Source organism: Geotrypetes seraphini, chromosome 8, assembly GCF_902459505.1.
Source record: "Geotrypetes seraphini chromosome 8, aGeoSer1.1, whole genome shotgun sequence".
NCBI classification, from domain to species: Eukaryota; Metazoa; Chordata; class Amphibia; order Gymnophiona; family Dermophiidae; genus Geotrypetes; species Geotrypetes seraphini.
In genome coordinates this window covers 4,886,196-4,905,546 of record NC_047091.1, presented here as the reverse complement: position 1 = coordinate 4,905,546, position 19,351 = coordinate 4,886,196, and the positions used below count along the sequence as shown (strand labels likewise).

At 41.8% G+C, this 19,351-nt stretch overlaps 1 protein-coding gene across 6 annotated transcripts in view; it reads right to left on the bottom strand.

Moving 5' to 3' along the window:
* RPS6KA1 (ribosomal protein S6 kinase A1) overlaps positions 1-19,351 on the bottom strand; it is a 149,190-nt gene that overhangs the window by 68,812 nt on the left and 61,027 nt on the right. For all 6 annotated transcript variants that reach the window (XM_033955228.1, XM_033955231.1, XM_033955230.1 and 3 more), the window contains one exon: positions 10,150-10,203. In XM_033955228.1, coding sequence (XP_033811119.1) covers positions 10,150-10,203 — 54 coding nt within the window. The remainder of the gene's footprint in view (positions 1-10,149; positions 10,204-19,351) is intronic.

Below are 19,351 nucleotides of genomic sequence, written 5' to 3'. Positions count from 1 at the left end.
ACCAATAGAAATAATTTTTTTTTGTCACTCAAAAAATAAGCTCTGGAAGTTGCTGCAGGAGGATGTGGTTACAGCAGTTAGCATATCTGCGTTGAAAAAAAAAACATTTGGACAAGTTCCTGGAGGAAAAGTCCATAATCTGCTATTGAGATAGACATGAGGGAAGCCATTGCTTGCCCTAGGATTGGTAGCATGGAATCTTGCTACTATTTGGGATTCTGCTAGATACTTCTGACCTGGACTGGCAACTACTGGAAAAGAATACTGGGATAGAGGGGCCATTGGTCTGAATCACTATAGCTATTTTATGTTCAAAAAGGCAAAACTGGAATGTTTTTCACAGAGTTCATCCAAATAGTAAGGGTATTTGTTATGTTGGAGGCATGACAAGGATGGAAAAAGAATGACTTATTTAGACCCATTTCAGTCATGACCAAGTTACAAAAAGGTTATCTGACTGACCAGCTGACCACTGGAGGGATTAGGGCATGATCTCTCTTAAATCCCCAGAGGTCATCAACCCTCTCCTACCCTTCTAAGAAGTGAAAGTGGCCGTGGATACCAGGCTGTCTGATAGCTGCAGATATTATGGGTATATCTATAGAGCAGCAATCAGGTCCCTGGATTTGCCTAGTGCAGTGGTCTTCACTAATTTTTAAGAGGGGGCCATTTTGGATCCAAAAGGACTGAAGAAGAGTCGATAAATATCTTCCTACTTGGGGCCATGACACCAATAACATAGAACACAGATAAACCCTATGCAAATACAGGACCACAAACTAAAAGTCCTAATATACAGTAGACAATATGCCATACTCTGCAATCAGTACAACACCAGAGAAATAGAAACAAATGCATTTCTTCCTGAACAGTGCAAAATATAGACAACAGATGCAAAGTCTCAAAACTGACATTTCACAGATATAAATTCTCAAAACCGACATATTTTAATCACTAAGAACATAAGAAATGCCCTCACCGAATCAGACCCGAACACACGGAGGACAATCTAGGTGTTCCTTGATGGAGACCTAAGTGTTCCTTTATGATGACCATATTTAGCCGTATCCCTCAATGTGATTTTTCCAACCTTTGTTGTCTAGTAATTTATTTTTCTAATCATCTTTTCCCAATCTCTGGTTGCACTTCCTTCTGTCTATGCTCTTATCTGTGTTTCCAGGGCCTTCTTATCCACTTGCTGTTTTCTCTCCTCCTTTGCTTTTTGCCCTACATCCATCTTTGGCATTAGCTTCTATGTATTATTCAACTTTCTTCAATTTTTCTGCTTCCTTCTCAAATCTATTTTTTCATGTCTTCCCATCTATCCATGAGCACCATCTCCTCCCTCTCTGCCCATCCCCTCCCCTTCCATTTGTACCATCTCCTCCCTCTTTCTTCTCTCCTATTCCTAACTTTTCTTAAAAAGCATTTCTTCCATCTTTCTTTCCTTTCCCACCCCTTCCATCCCTATTCACCATCTCCTCCCTCTCTTCCCCCTCCCTCTCTCTCCTTCTGGTGGTCTGACATCTCTCTCCCCTCATTCCCTTATTTGTGGTTTGGTATCTATCTGTCCTTCCCTCCTCCTCCCTTAGTCTGTAATCTCTCTCTCTCTCTTTCCTCCTTTCTTTTCCCCTCCAGTAATCAGATCTCTCTCTCCTTCCCTTTCCCCCTTCCTATGGTCTGGAATCTCTCTCCTCCCTTCCCCCATCTAGCATCCCTCTCTCCTTCCCTCTCCCCTCCAGTAGTCTGACATCTCTTTCCTTTCCCTCTTCTTGTGGTCTGATATCTCTCTCCTCCTCCCTACTGTGGTCTGGCATCTTTCTGGCCTTCCCTCCCCCTCTCTTAGAGTCTGGAATCTATCTCTCCTCCCTTCTTTCCCCCTCCAGTAGTCCATCTCTTCTTTCCCTTTTTCCCCTTTTTGTGGTCTGATATCTCTCTCCTTTCCTTCCCTTCGCCTCCCATCCCTGGTCTAGCATATCATTCCCTCCCTCTTTTGGAGTCTAATCTCTCTCATTCCCTTTCCCCCTTCTTGTGGTCTGGTATCTTTCTCCTCTCCTACCTACCTACCTATCGTGGTATGGCATCTCTATCCTTCCCTTCCTATCTGTCGTCATTCTATCTTCCTCATCCCTGCAGTCCAGCATCTCTCTAGTAATCTTCCCCCCCCCCTCGATAGGACTGGTATTGCTCACACTTCTCCTTCCCAGCAGGTGATCTTTCACACTTTGGGCTACCTGCCAGCCTGGAAGCTTTCCCTCTGCTACTGCTTTCCAACCTAGGTGGGGACTAGAAGCAGTAGGAGAAAGCTTCCAGGCCGCCGAAGGCAGCGTGTTTACTCACACTTCATTCCCGGCATCCCAAAGAATGAAAGAGCAGCTGCTGGGAAGGAGAAGGTGAAGCAACTATAGGATCCTGCCAAGGGGGATGGAACCCCAGACAGGTGTGTGGGCTACCCAGAAGGTCTCCTTGGGCCACCATTAGCTTGCAGGCCTTGCATTGAAAACCACTGGCCTAGCGAAATATGCACAAGGTAATCCAAGTCTATATCCCACTTTATTTCATTTGTGATAAAAAAAAATTGTGAGCCCTCCAGAATCAAATACCTAAATACAGGGAACACCTGCAGATTGGAAAGTGTTTTGTACTGGTGTATAGTAGGCTCACAATACATCATAAAGCAGTTAGGGTGGAAAGTGTACCTGGGTGCCATTGTTTAAAAGTCCACTGCACTGATCCCTAGGTTGCCCCTCTGCTCGCTCTGCAGGGATGTCTGTGTGGTCATTTCTCTCAACATGATGCCAGACATGTGCCTGCTTTTTTGGCATCCAAAAGTTGGACATTTCACTCTCAAAAATGATTCTTCTTTTTAGACATTATCAGACTAAGATGTCTCTCTTTCATAGCCCATTTCACAAACAGGTCATTGGATGTGTTTCCCGTTTGAAAATGGCTGTCAGATGGGGGTGGGAGGGGCTTTGAACGTTATTGGCAAAATATCCCAATTTGAACTTAAGACGACTTTTCAAAAAAGTATCCCTCTATAGGTCCTCCAGGACAGGTCTGGGAACCACTGTGCTAGAACAAACAAATTAAACACAACACAGTAGTAAAATTAATGAATCTAAAAACTCCAGTCAAATTTACCAAGCCTTGAGAAAATGCCATGCCACTCTGTTTCTCTTTGGTCACCAACTGGAAGCTTAAGAATTATTATTATTATTTTTTTTTTTTTTAACTAAGCAAAAGAACTCGCATGCAAATCAGCTGAATGACCTGACTTATGGTAAACAAATTAACCATTTTCAGTTCAAAGAAACTGGAATTGGAGAACACAGTAATAAGTGATGTACTAATGAAAAGACAATTACTCATACCGTGGCTGGACAGAAGCCCATTTCAGAATGTTAAAGACAAAGGGACAATCCACCAATAGAACAGTTTCTCTCTCACTTTTAATCCTGCAGTGCAGACAGAGTTTACTCACCACAGAAAGCAGGAACCTACATTGGTGCTTCACAAATACCGAAAGCAGACTGTAAATATCTCCCAAGGGAGTCACTTAAGACCTGCTTCACTCTTATGAGTACTACATATATCAGTTATCTTCATTATTTTTCTAGCAAGGACCTTGTTGGCACCCCCCAAACCCCCCCCTAAGAGCTAAGATCGTTTCTTGACAAAACAGACATTGGTTGGGGGAGAGATTCCTCTTTCACTGACACAGTTTTCCTGAGGGGTTATCCCTAGGATTCTTTTGAACTGACTGCTCCGATACATTCAGAGTAATTTGTGTAACTAAAATAAAGTCTAACCCCTGTATATTTTCTCTTCCCTTAGCTCATCTCCCTCCACACACAATATCCCTGTTCCTCAGTTCTCCCCAATATGCTCTTTCCCAGCTCCATCCTTATCCCATCCTCACCAGTAAGCATTCACCATCCCGTCTCCACATCCTATCATATGAAATGCCATAGTGGGACAGACTGAAGGTCCATCAAACCCCGTATCCTGTTTTCAACAGTGGTCAACCCAGGTCCCAAGTGCCTAGCTAGATATCAAGTAATAAAACAGATTTTATGCTGCTTATCTTAGGAATAAGCAATGGAATTCCCCAAGCCATCTCAATAATGGCCTATGGACTTCTCTCTTTTAAGGAAAGTATCCAAACCTTTTTTTTAAACCCCGCTAACTGATTTCACCACATTCTATGGCAATGAATTCCAGAGTTTAATTACAGGTTGTGTGGAGAAATATTTTCTCCAGTTTGTTTTAAATCAGGGGTCTCAAAGTCCCTCCTCGAGGGCCGCATTCCAGTCGGGTTTTCAGGATTTCCCCAGTGAATATGCATGAGATCAATGTGTATGCACTGCTTTCAATGCATATTCATTGGGGAAATCCTGAAAACCCGACTGGATTGCGGCCCTCAAGGAGGGACTTTGAGATCCCTGTTTTAAATGTACCACTTAGTAGCTTCTTCGCATGTCCCCTTGTCCTAGTATTTTTGGAAAGAGTGAACAAGTGATTCAAATCTACCCTTTCCACTCCACTCATCATTTTATAGACCTCTTCATATCCCCCCTGAGCTGTCTCTTTTCCAAGCTGAAGAACCTTAGCCAATTTAGCCTCTCCTCATAGGGAAGTCATCCCATCTCTTTTATCATTTTCTTGCCCTTCTCTGTACCTTTTCTAATTCCACTATATCTTTTTTGAGATATGGTGACCAGAACTGTACATAGTATTTGAGGTGCAGCCATACCATATAAGGTGGCTCTCCCCCCACAGTTTTCAATACTCATATTTACTAGGTAGAACATAGTGTAACAAGCTGGTTCACAATTGGCAAAGGATTCTGACAGGGCTGCATTCTCTCTCGCTATTTGTTCAACTTATATGCAGAACACATAATGAAAGAAGCAGGATTAGGACATGATGAAAGAGGTTTCAAAACTGGAGGAAGGAATATCAACAGCTTCTGATATGCTGACGATATTACCCTAAAAGCTGAAAGTGAAGTGAACATAACCTGTTATTGATAAAGTTAAGACAGAGTGGGGAAAAAAAAAAGGGTCTAAAATTGAACCTTAAGATGACAAAAGTGAGGACAACAAAAGCAAAAATGAACTTCAGAATTGATGGTGAAGATACCGAAGTCGTAGATTGATTGATCTAAAAGGCAAAGGTTCCAGTAGTCAAGAGGCATGCAGCAGGATAGCACTTGGTGAAGCTTCAATGGAGTTTGGAGAAGGTAATGAAACACTGCATGACTTGAAAATCAACAGAGATTCATATTACAGAAAGAATATCTTCCGTTTCCTATATCATACTGTATAGATGCAAAAGTTGGACCATGAAAAACCATTTCATTTGACCGTGCTTTTTCCTTCGGAGATGCAAGGTGAATATTGTTGTCCATACACTTTTCAACAAGCATGCAGTTTGAAAATAGCATTGTACATAATGTTGTTGACCCTCTGACAGGTGGTCTTCCACCAAAACATGGTACTTTGTCGGATCCTTTTTAAATATGTTTAAGGTGCTGGAATAAAATTTAAACTTTGGACACTAAACCCAGGAGTGAAGTTGTCTTTCCAACCCTACTCTCTGATCCACATGAAAAGGCAGGACAGAAAGAGCACCGAGGCATTTGATTTATGGTGCTGGACAGGACTGTTAAGGATACCATGGACAGTCATGAAATTGAACAGATGGGTCCTTAATCAAATAAAACCTGAATCATATTTGGCTATATTATGCAACAGCCAGCATCTCTGGAAAAGTCTCCCGGTAGAGGTGGTGGAGACAGAGACTGTGTCCGATTTCAAGAAAGATTGGGATAGGCACGTGGGATCTCTTAGAGAGAGGAAAAGATAATGATTACTACGGATGGGCAGACTGGATGGGCCATTTGGCCTTTATCTGCCATCATGTTACAATGTTTCTATAACCATAAAGTTCTATGACATTACAATTCAGTTGTAAAGAGCCTTAGCCTATAGGAAGAGGAGATGCAAATGTTAAGAACCTTAGCCAATAGGGAGAAGAGGAGATAGTGGATGTTGCAGATGGGCAGACTGGATGGGCCATTTGGCCTTTATCTGCTGTCAGGTTTCTATAACCATAAAGCTCTATGACCTCACAATGCAGGTGTAAAGAGCCTTAGCCTATAGGAAGAGGAGATGCAAATGTTAAGAACCTTAGCCAATAGGGAGAAGAGGAGATAGTGGATGTTGCAGATGGGCAGACTGGATGGGCCATTTGGCCTTTATCTGCCATCATGTTTCTATGCTAGGAAAGGTTGGAGGAAAGAGGGCATGAAGACTAGCAAAAAGATGGATTAATGCAATCACAATATAATAGTGTCTCATATCCCGCAATTCTCTACAAGGAATCTATGTGGTTTACAATAAGAATTAGATCGCAAGTTCTTGAAGTTACACTTTTTTAAGTCAGATCTTGTGGCTGTTATAGGGAAGAGGTGAATGATAGGAGGTTGGCTACAGAGAAGAGATGTATCTTTAGTTTCTTCTGGAAGTCAAGGTAAGTGGTGTGTTGCCTTAGGTGTGTTGGCAGTTTGTTCCACATAAGAGGTCCTTGGTATTCAAAGGTAGCCTCAAACATCATCTTCCTTCAAACTTGTTGAGGTGATAGGAAGGATAATTTGAAATGTTGCGATACTCGTGGGTCAAGCTAATTTACATTAATAAAGTTTGATTAGAGGAATGCCTCTTCTACCCAAGTTCTTTTTATGGACATTTCTCCGGTTGTTTCTTGCTTGTATCTTACAACAAACATTCAGCACCGTAAAATTATCATCACAGCAAAGAACAGATTGGGTGTAAGACGAATTCAAACTCTTTTCATGACTTTCTTGGGTAGGTAGTGAAAGTCAATAGAGAGCAATTTTCAAAGGCATGCTCCAAGATGAACAGATATATTTACCTGGGTAAAATGGATGATGCAAACTGACATAGAAAGGTCCTTATAAAAATACTTGGAAGTGTTTCCATATCCTTTACTGCTCTCAACTGTGCTGACAACGCATTCCATAATTTAGATCCCGCTATATAAAAATAGAAAACCTATATTCTTGAAGTCTAACAGAATGACATGAGGAAACATCCAGAAAATCCTCATGGGCAGGTCTCATAAGCCTTGGAGGTCGCTATATCCTTAAACTAGTTTCTGTAACAGGATATATCTTGGCTTTTATACGGCTGTGAAAACCTGGCTTTTTAAAAGCTCATTTAATTAGAACTTTCAAAGCTACTGGTGATCATTTGAGTTGCTTTTATTGTTGTATACAACAATGTAAAAAGTTTATTATCCAATTTGATGGTTTATTGTAGTTTGCTATTGATACTTTGTGACAAGTGAATAAATCAAATCTGAATATTCAAAACCTTAAAAACAAGCAACAGTATCTTCTATATTGAATTATCCACTCAATAAGAAGCCAATGCAATTTAATTAAAAACAGAAGAAATATTTCAAATTACCACTGATAATACTGGCTGCTGCATTCGGAGTTACCTGTAGCGATTTTAATATTAACTTAAGTAACTCGAGAAGCAAATTATTAGAGGAGTCATATTATGCAACAATCAGCTCCGAAAAACATTACTAACCGAGAAGGTGAGCTGGCCAAGGTCAGGCAGCTGTGAGCAGCAGGGTTTAGATTGATGCCTTCTGTGAAACCACTGAGCGACAACGGTATAAATACGAGGAACCTTGGTGTCTTTTTCCATCACTGCAGCCCATTCAGTGTGGCACATCTCTATCAAGGTTGAAGGTCCACCAAAGAACGAAGGACAGTAGCAGGTTCTATTAAGCTGCTGCTGCCACAAGAAGCAACTTTCTCTCCATGGGCAAGGCAAAAAGATATCAGTGTTTCCACATCAAAATGCAGAGGATGCGGGTGTTGGGGGCAGTCAGCACATGCGCACCGAGGGAGCGTTTTGACGCTCGCAGGGAAGCACATTTCTTCTCCTTCCTTTAGAAAAACACTTGTGGTTTTGCACCTCAGTTTCAGACCTGAGTTTCAGTTTGTTTTACTTTAGCTTCATTCTTTTGCACACACAGAATAACTGTTTTGATAACAGGATTACAGAAAAAAAAAAAAAAAACACCAAAAACCAGCATCTCTAATGAATCGTATTTCAGGTGATGTAGCTCTTCAGATAATTTTAGTTTTGTGGGTTGGAGAGTGCTCTTCAAGCATGCTAAAAACACAGGTTTAGGGCTTCTATTTGCTGGGGTGGAAAGGAGGGGGGGGTGAATGTCTAGTGACAAAGTATTACGGGAGTGACCCCTAGTGGTCTGAGGTGGAACTGAACTGTTTGACACCTTAATGAGGAACTTAATTAAGATGGCATTGCTATCAGAGATGGGAGGACAGCAACAATAAATCTAGAAAAAACAAACTTACAATCATTGCATGCTGTCATTCCTTGTAGGGCTTATGATTCTTAGTTAAAACCAGAAAACCACAAGGGGTAAATCGGGTTGTCTAATTATAACCCATAATCCTTGAAAATTGGCCTATCTTGCTGTGCTCCAATGATGACATCCAACTCCTAAGACAACACTTTTGTTGTCTTTGGATTGACCTTTCTTGTGTGGAAGATAAGATCTTTGTCTTCTTGTTTGGTGGTTGCTTGTCTCGCTGTAGATTAGACATCCAACTCCTGCCACTGAAGCAGAATTTAATTTGGACAGATCAGCCTTATCAGGCCCTATAAAGAAATAGTGACTCTAGGATGATACTGAACATCTGGCAAGTACTTGCAACCCCCCCCCCCCCCCTAATGAACTCAAAAGACCTTTTGCAGGAATGAATAAGGTTGAAACAGAAAGGATTCATCTACCACCATCACCACGACCGATTACATGGGAGGCTGAGTAATCAGTGCTTCACAGAAGAGGCCTGAATGGATGATTTAGAGTCAAGCCAAACCTGAACCTGATATCACTTTAGGCTTCCACATTGATAACTCCTTGAAATTTGACAAGCAGATAGGATATCCTGCAAACAAGATGGTTGGATAGGCTGGAGTGAGCTTGGATGGCAGGCAGGAGCAGCTGTGCCTAGTGATTGCTCTTCTGAGCAAGCACCAAGACACAGTTCCTTCCCCTTTTACAGGAGCTGCTCCACACAAATAGCATGCATATAATTTGGAAATAAAATCACTAAAACTATGGTATTTTATAATGTGGCGTCGGAGCTTTGCGCATCGGGACCTTAACTAACTTCTAGCAAATAGCTGTTTTCTGTTCTCTTCATAGCACCAGAGAGATTTATTGGGACACCTTTACAACGCTTGTTTTTCTAATAACCTGTTTGGCCACTCTGCGTCCAGAATACAGTGGATTCCTGACATTCCATTCATCTGATTTCAAGGAAGAGAATTCTCTGGTTTCCTCCTCTGTAGTTATAAATGCATTTTGGCAATTTTGAAACTGTGCGCTGTAACATACATATCACTCAGCTGCCCACCTTTTCTTTTTCATTCTTTCCAACCCAAAGTGTTAAAATTATAGAAGAGGAATCAAACGTGTTTGTGACCAGAATAACACTGAAAGTGGTTTGTTTGTTTTTGGGGTTTTTTTTTTACAAAAATAGGACCAAATTTGGCATGGGCTAGAAACACATATCAGGTTTGAAAGAGGGGGTTGAAGAGAAATAGGCTTTCCAAAAATAATCCCAGTTCGTGTCTATGAAAGAATCAATTTCCAGGTTCTGCAGCCTAGGAATGTAGCGTGAATTGCATCATTTGGGGATCCGCATACGAGTAAGACATGCAGGTTCATTTCTTTTCTTGATAAGTTAAAATTGCATCTTTTACTACTAAGAGAGAAATTTGAGGGGAGACAGAAAAGGCATTGGGAATGTATTATCTAGAAAATTTGCTTCTGACCCTGCTACTATAATTATTTCTAGAGTGCATGTACGCAGCACCGTACAAGGTCACAAAGAGTATAGTCCCTGCACAAAAGAGCAGGCAAATAGGCTGAAGCACAAATTCAGCATGCAGACCAAACAGTAATTAAAGTAGCTGGCAGCTTGTTAACTGACCAGATTATTGAAAAGCAACCTAATAGCAAAAAGCACAGTTCTAAAAGGCGATATAAAAACTTTTGTCAAAGACTTACCTTATCAGGTAAATTTGCCAAATCTTTTTCTATCCAATTGATGTCCGATTTTGCCTGTGTTAAATGGAAAGAAAACAGAAGATAATACCAGGATTGTTAAATATAAAATCTCAAATGTTATAAACAATTATCCCTCCAGGCAAAGTCTCCAAATGGGTGAGGTTTGGATATACAATGAAAGTAATCACTCTTAAACCAGGTCCCTCAATTTACTGCCAGTGTTCCATAAAGGCCATAGAACATAACCTCCTCTGTCTGCAGGAGTCATTTTAATGAAAAAATTAAGAGGATTAACTACAATTAGCTTTGTGGTCTTTCACCTGCTAGTTGGTCTATGAACAATTTCACAAGGAAAGTCCAGCAGAGGGGAAACCCCAAAAAACAGAAGACAAACAAGAAGTGGTGATGAAACCACGGACCTCCCACAAAAGAAATAGCCAAAATGGATCATGGAAAACATCATTATCTCCATCCACAAAGGTATCGACCCAACACCGCACTGTGTTTCAGCGTACAAATATGCCTGCCTCAGGTATCAAATATACACTGAGCAAAGATGCAAATAAATACCATTCATAAAAAGAAAACTCTGTGGACCAACTGCAGTTCAAACGCACGCAATCCAAGACAAAAGATACCATCACTAACAAACATTACCGCAGTCCCATCCCACTTCTTGTTTGTCTTCTATGAACAATTTCACCATGGCCTTTATCTGTAGCAGGGTATTATTTGCATTTGCAGAATTGTCAAGATTACCTCTAGCCCTAGTGCTATGGATGGGCACATTTTTATCAAGGGTGACCCTGCAGTCAACAGGCATCATTCTTACCGTACTTCAATTGTAACATCACCGTGAGTTTGGTATAGATTTAATTCAATGCCCAGTGTGTAGTAGAGGGGGAGGGGGAGGGGGTGGTCCGGCATCCCTTCTCCTCTCTGCCTCTCCCCACTCCTTCCCTCGCCACTACGCACGCCCTCCCCTTATCTCTAGCTCACCACCACGAGCAACAACTTCAAAGTGTTCCTTGCGACCGCGTCAGCTCTCCCAGAAGTCACTTCCGGGTGCCGCACATAGAAGCGATGTCAGAGACAGGGGGTCGCGAGGAGCACAGTTTGAAGTTATTACCCATGGGGGTGAACAACTAGAGGCACGGGGGAAGGGAAGTGGGGGCACAAGCGTGGCAGGGGGGATGCGAGAAAAGAGCAGGGGCATGGGGACGAGCGCAGGAGAGTGGCACCTCTCACCACTGGGGCTACCAAACGAAAGTTTTTAGTAAGACTTAGGAAGAGTAACATTCTCCCTTCCGTTAACATGGGAAAAGAAAAATTTTGATCCGGCTACCTCTGCTAGTCAAGGTGGACAAAGATGCGCAACTCACATAAATAAGGTCTCAGGGTAAAATAGCAAGGCCTTGGTGACGTATAAATTTAATCACATGGCTATAAGTGGTATTACATTTTAAATATTGAACATAATGAAATTACAGTACTCCCACGAAATTTGTGGGGTGTTCCGTTCCAGGAACCCTTGCAAAATTTCAGGGGGAGGCAGCTGGAGCGCCGACGGGTGAAGAAAATCACTCGCGATCTGCTCCGACTACCTCTTCCTGTAGTAGTCGGGCTACACCAATCAAGAGCTGCTTTGACACGCAGCTCCTGATTGGTGTAGCCCGACTTTACTACAGGAAGAGGCGATCAGAGCAGACCGCGAATGAGTGAGTCCGTGATTCGCAAATGCGTTGGGGGGGGGGGGGGGGGAGTCAGAATTAATTTTGGGTGGAACCGAGTGGGGTAAAAGTATACCAGCTCCAGCTTCAAAAAATAACAAGTCCTTATCATATATGGTAAATTTATCATATCTTTGTACCAGATCTAAAATTATATTTACCGATATTTTAGATCCAAAACAAACAAACAAAAAAACCAACTAAAGGCAAACATCAGTAGGAGATAAGACTCAGATAGTAGAAAAATAAATGAGTCCACGTCAAAGGTTTGTAAATGCTGAATGAACAACTCTGGGTGCAAGGAGTGGCAGTTACAACCCTAAACAAAGGCACTTGGGGGGGGGGGCAACCTACACAAAGCAGAGTTACCACCCTGACCGCCTTGCTGTTCGGAACAGATGAGCCATTTTGTCTTCCGTCGTCATCTACTTTGTTATTATGGTTATGTATCTTGTTACAAACTGTCAGCGGTTTCTTATGTAAAGAGCTGTAGACCCTGTACCCCAGTTCCGTGTAGCAACTCCACATCACCACTGGACAGGTGTAGCTCAAGCAAGAAGAGTTCAAAATGTATACGAACTGCGCAGAAAATAGGTTCTTCGGCGTTTCCAGCTTTTTCCCAACTAAGCAGCTTCACACTTCAAAAGAAAATATTTTCTAGTCTTACATATGTACACATATATAAGCTTTAATATTAAACTTTAGAAGGCAGGCTAAATGCGAGACATTTTGAAAACAGCAAGTTGTCTAGCTAGAGTCATTCTACAGGAAATGTAAAAGTTTGAAACGCTGGCCTTTTTCTCTTCCTCTTTTTTTTTGAACCCTCCCTTACCCTTACAGAGGACGAAAGCTATCCAAGACATTTTAAATATATGTATTATAAACATGTCATAGGCGTAGTAAGGGGGAGGAGGCATAAGAACAGGAATTAGCAAACTATTTAAGGTACTCATATTAGTTTTTTTACTGTAAAGATGGAAACCAAGAAAGGGCTTGATTTATGTACACACACTGTGCACAGACAGGAAACAAAAATTTGCCAGTGGTTAGCTCTAGCCTCAGCTAAGTAAATATTTAAAAGAGTAGGCTTAAGGAAGGATCTTCCCCAATACCATAGTCCGTCTTTTTTGGACTGGTACCAAATTCAAATAATGCAACAAGAATTCCTATCAAGATCTGCCAAGCCTAAGTTACAATACATTCAAGACCTATTCTGCACCTGACTGAAAAACGAATGCTTAGCTCCTAGATGCCCCAAATAAGAAGTTTTAGAAACAACAGATTCAGCACATTCAGGGTGAAACCTGCCTCCTGGATCCGGTGTTTAGTGCGGAAGATATGTCTGAGCATTTCCACTTGTCTTCTCCCACCATAGCGTGCAATGAGACATTCTCTGCACCATGCAGATGAAGAGAACTGCCCAAACTGCTGTGTCATTTGGTTACTCTAGGAGTTTCTATAGCAGAAAAAAAAAGGAAACCATGCAATTTTCCCGAATAGAAACCACAGGAGTATTCAACGTACATACCCTACCCAACCACCCCAGAAGATTCATATCAAAGGGAGATGTAAAGTTAGTACCATCTGGGAGGTTCAGCATTACTTCTCAGCCAAGCATCTAAAGTTTTAAAGAACTTTTTTTAAACTTCAGGAATCTGGAAGATATTTAATTTCTCACTAGTTTTCTACGATTGACAGTTTAGAAAGTTATAGAAGAAAAAAAACAATAGCTTAGAAAAATCACGTAGGAGGAAGTAATGAAAGCAGAACTGATATCCCTTATATATTATCTGCTCAACATATGCTCTGCATAAAAAGGGTTGCAGGGCAGAGGCTGCGAATTATAGACCGGTGAGTCTCACATCGATAGTGTGCAAACTCATGGAAACACTAATTAAACGTAAATTGGACACGATCTTGAATGAAGGGAATCTTCGGGATCCCAGTCAGCATGGATTCACCAAGGGTAGGTCCTGCCAATCCAATCTCATCAGCTTCTTTGACTGGGTAACAAGAAAGTTGGACTTGGGAGAGTCTTTGGACGTCGTGTACCTGGACTTCAGTAAAGCTTTTGACAGTGTCCCACACCGCAGGTTGCTAAGCAAGATGGAATCGATGGGGTTAGAAGAGACACTAACTGCATGGGTCAATGATTGGCTGAGTGGCAGACTTCAGAGGGTGGTGGTTAATGGTACCCTCTCTAAAACATCGGAGGTGACCAGTGGAGTGCCGCAGGGCTCGGTCCTGGGTCCACTCCTTTTCAACATATTCAAAGGGGATCTGACTCAAGGGCTTCAAGGTAAAGTAACACTATTTGCCGATGACGCCAAACTATGTAATATAGTAAGTGAATGCAGTTTACAGAATTATATGGCGCAGGACCTGCTTACATTGGAAAGTTGGTCCTCAACCTGGCAGCTAGGCTTCAATGCTAAGAAATGTAAGGTCATGCACCTCGGAAGCGGAAATCCATGCAAGACGTACTTCTTGAACGGAGAAACTTTAACTAGGACTTCAGCAGAACGAGATTTAGGAGTAATCATTAGTGCAGACATGAAAAATGCCAATCAAGTGGAGAAGGCTTCATCTAAGGCAAGGCAGATAATGGGTTGTATCAATAGAAGTTTTGTCAGCCAAAAGCCTGAAGTCATAATGCCGTTGTACAGGGCCATGGTGAGACCTCATCTGGAATACTGTGTGCAATTCTGGAGGCCACATTACTGTAAAGATGTGCGCAGAATTGAATCGGTTCAGCGGACGGCTACCAAGATGATCTCGGGGCTCAAGGGTCTCTCGTACGAAGAGAGACTGAACAAATTGCAGCTCTACACTCTCGAAGAACGTAGGGAGAGGGGAGACATGATTGAAATATTTAAGTACATCACGGGACGTGTCGAAGTGGAAGATGATATTTTCTTTCTCAAGGGACCCTCGGCCACAAGAGGGCACCCACTCAAACTCAGGGGCGGAAAATTTCATGGCGACACCAGAAAGAATTTTTTACAGAAAGAGTGGTTGATCATTGGAACAAGCTTCCAGTGCAGGTGACTGAGGCAGACAGCGAGCCAGACTTTAAGAATAAATGGGATACCCATGTGGGATCCCTACGAGGGTCAAGATAAGGAAATTGGGTCATTAGGGCTTAGACAGGGGGTGGGTAAGCAGAGTGGGCAGACTTGATGGGCTGTAGCCCTTTTCTGCCGTCATCTTCTATGTTTCTAACTAGATTCGTGAGAGGAGTGCAAATTAGACCGTGAGATGAAGTCCTACTTTAGTATCACTACAGACCGTATTTACCTATAAAATGTCATTAAATTTATAAATGTATCTAGGGTTTACTTTACAGTCAACTGAATTTAAATAAAAATAGTAGGTAGATCAGTGATTAGCGTAATATTTCTTATATTTAGTAATCATTTAAGAAAGTTATTCTCCCAAAGGAACTCAGAACGGTTTACGTGAATTTATTCAGGTACTCAAGCATTTTTCCTTGTCTGTGCTGGTGGGCTCACAATCTACCTAATGTACCTGGGTCAATGGGGAGATAGACCCCCCCCTCTTCTATGACACTGTGCTAGCAGTTTCTAGCGCAGAGAGCCGTGCTGAATGGCCCGCACGCCTCCCAACGCTCACAGGAACTCTCTGAGCGTCAGGAGCAGCGCAGCTCCCCGCACTAAAAACTGCTAGCGAAGTATAATAGAAGAGGCCCTAAGTAACTTGGCCAGGGTCACAAGGAGCAGCGCGGGTTTGAACCCACGACCTCAGGGTGCTGAGGCTGTAGCTTTAACCATTGCGCCACTTTCAATGAATAAATATTTTCTGGAGATGACTCTTGAATTTCTCTCCTTTGGCGTTTCATACTATGACTTTTTAAGGAATTTCCTGCACTGCAGTTCTCCACAGCGCTATCAAAATTAATAGAGTGCCCAGCCTAGACCTGGATATTTTCATGTGGGCTGAGCTGGATTTATTGAATCAGGAACCTTGTCATTTTCCATTATAATAACGGCTCATGTAATTGCAATCTGTGCCCTTATTCACTATCGACACTCGCCACAGCTTGGAAACAGCCCAGGCTCCTGGACAAATATATATTTACAAACCCTTCACAATTCTGGGAGGCAGCTGCCATGGAGGAACCTAAAAAATCATCTTAGTCATATCAGTCTCTCTCTGGCAATTTATATTAACACATTAATTTTTTGGAACAGACCTGAATGACTGATTGTATTTAAAAAATGGAGTGTGTTAACTGGTAACCGATCACAAGAAATGAAATGTCTCATACCAACCCCAGATGGCTGTTGCATAGAATCAGAGAATATAATAGAAGATAAGGACCATCTAAAAACTGTCCAAATTACTTTCTGGTGCAATCGATTTCAGTCTTTCCCTTTACCTCCTTGAAATTACCCTTAGGCAGATCTCTTCATAAAGCAGTTAAATCATAACAAATAAATGAATATTGTCACTGAGGGTTTTTTTTAAAAATTTTATATACAACTCCACAATTTGCCAGCTTTCTCTAGAAGGCTGTTCTATGTATTCACTCCCTTTTCAATGAAGAAATATTTTCTGAGATTACACTTGAATTTCTCTCCTTTGGAGTTTCATACTATGACTTTTTAAGGAATTCCCTCTGCTGTAAAGTTTCCATTATTTCACTCTTTACACATTTGTGGTATCTACGGAACCATCTCTAACCATACCTCTAAATTTTCTCCTCTTTTCTAGGATAAGTCTCATCTGAGGGGGTAGGGGAAAAACAGTAAAAAGGGAAGGCTTTGTTAAAGCAGTTAGTTCGAGGATTTGTTATAAGCAGTTTACCTTTTTGGTTCATCAGCTACCAGAGGGACTATTGGGGGAGCAATTAATATATTTTATATCTAAAAATCTACACAGGTTACAAAAGAACATACATAAGCACCATTAAACAAATCCTACCATTAAATACAACACATCACACTTAAATACAATCACTCAGTTAAACTTTTCTGAAAATAAAACCCTAATAAGCAAAATCTTCAAAACATAATAACGAATGAATACAGCAAAGATGGCAATGCCCTATCCCTAATTCTGAAAAGCCTTCTGCGATAAGTGGACTTTCAAACGCTTATGGAACAGTAATAAAGAATAAATTTCACGAAATATTGTCTGAAAGGCCATTCCATAACCGAGGGCCAACCACACCAAAACCACGGCAACAAATAGATGCCTTAACTACATATCATATAGTAACATAGTAAATGATGGCAGATAAAGACATGAATGGTCCATCCAGTCTGCCCAACCATACATGCTCTATAGATTAATAATTTAATTGGTCCTTTTTCTTAGATATTTCTGGGCCATAAACCCACAGCTCTGCCCGGTAATGTGCTTAGGTTCTATCTACTGGAATTTCCATCAAAGCTCACGCCTCAGAGCCTCAGAATAAACAGGACTACTACTGCTACACTGAAACCCAACAAGGAGAACAAGTGCGAGCATGAAATCGCACCGCTACTGCCGCGCTATAACCAACAAGGAAACCAAGCGCGTGCATGCAAAGAGCGGGAAGTCCCTGCTCCCTCCATGGATTTCTAGTCATAAAACTTAGCCTCAATAAAATATCCATTCCTTAAACATTTGTTGACCGAACCCACATTACTAAGACTTCCAAACAGAACCTGAAGTTCAACCAATATTAAAAAAAAAAGAGACATACTCACAAGCTTGTTGTTAGGGCCGGTTGAAGCCAGTTAAAGCTGGTTGATCAGCAGTAACAGAGCAGAATGGAGGAACTGTGGTCTCTTTTTTTTTTTTTACAGAGAAGGGAAAGAAGAAAAAAATTGAGACCCAGTCAGACCCTCTATCACTGGAGGGAGGGTGAGGCAGGGACCTGGGGGGGGGGTCCAGGTGTAACCCCTAAAGCCGGCACCGTTCAGCTGGACACCCCTGTCTCACTGAAGAGAAACCTCAACAGGAGAAACAGAATAGCAGTCTCACTGAAGAGAAACCTCAACAGGAGAAAATAAAGTTCCAGTCACAGCCAGAATTCAGGAGCTAGTTGAATAGCGACCTTTTCCTGCTGGGAGATAGAGAATACTGGATAAACAGGAGGAGTGCCAGCCAATAGGACCACCTGTTAATCAGTTTCTCTATCTCCGCCTGCTGGTAGATGAGGGCTATCCCATTGGTCTCTGGATTCATCTGCTGCTGTTGCTAGGGAAATACCCATTATTTTCTGATTAGAGATCCCCTGTGTTCATCCCAAGCTTGTTTGAACTCTGTCACCGTTTTCCCTCTCCACCACCTCCCTTGGAAACGCATTCCAGGCATCAACCATAGAATATAGAAAGCACGACCCCAATTGTTTGGATTGAGAGTGCAATGAAGGGGGTGGCACATATGAAACCAGAAAAGTAGTATATGTATTTTCTTGATTGTATGCACAAGAATATCTCTCTCTCTTGAGGCTTGTGGGGATGGGGAAATTGAGATCCTGCAGGGACGGGGAAAATTTGTCCCCAAGTCATTCAAAACAAAACATGATTTCCCTGTACACATCTCTAGTTGCTAATGATGGAATATTCATGACTTAATTCTAGCAACATAAACTGCTGCCTTGGATTTAAACTTGCTTGCGATTTTGAGGCTGCTGGAACAAACTTCTTTTTGAGCGAAGCAGTGCCAAAGTTCCCGAAGAAGGCCTTCAAAACGGAGCCTCGCTGGACTTGAACAGCACGAGGGGCCGTTAATGGGTTTTTGACTTCTCATTTCCAAAAGATAAATGCCGTGTTTATTTGTTTCTTCCAACTGCATTGCTATTTTACACCATTTGGACACTGACGTTTCTTGATTGTACAGCAGCGACTTAACCCTATCTCAGATTATTTTCATTAGATTTATTTAACACTGTTCACATTTGATTCACTTATTAAATATTCACGGGAAGGGTCCAGGGATGTTTTCACAACATTTACCCTTGTGGGTTTATTGAGTGTCAACTCTGAATTAAGGAGTTTTATTATTTTTTCTCCTATTCACGAGTTGGGTAGACCAGTGGATCCCAAACCCTGTCCTGGAGGACCACCAGGCCAATCGGGTTTTCAGGCTAGCCCTAATGAATATGCATGGAGCAAATTTGCATGCCTGTCACATTTATCCATTATATGCAAATCAATCTCATGCATATTCATTAGGGCTAGCCTGAAAAGTCGATTGGCCTTGTGGTCCTCCAGGACAGGGTTGGGGGTCCACGGGTGTAGACCGAGGACCCTCCCTCACTATATATGTTTATTTCAACTTGACTGGACTTTGCTGTCCCGGATTGTTGTTAACTCGCTGCTGCTGCTGCTACAATTTTCTCAAGGGAGAGATTCTATAAATTTTTATTTTTTTTTGCCATGAATTTAAAGATATGCTTACTCTGGCATAATGCCAGATATCCTCTCTCATGCCTCATCCTTTGCATTAAAAGTCTGTGA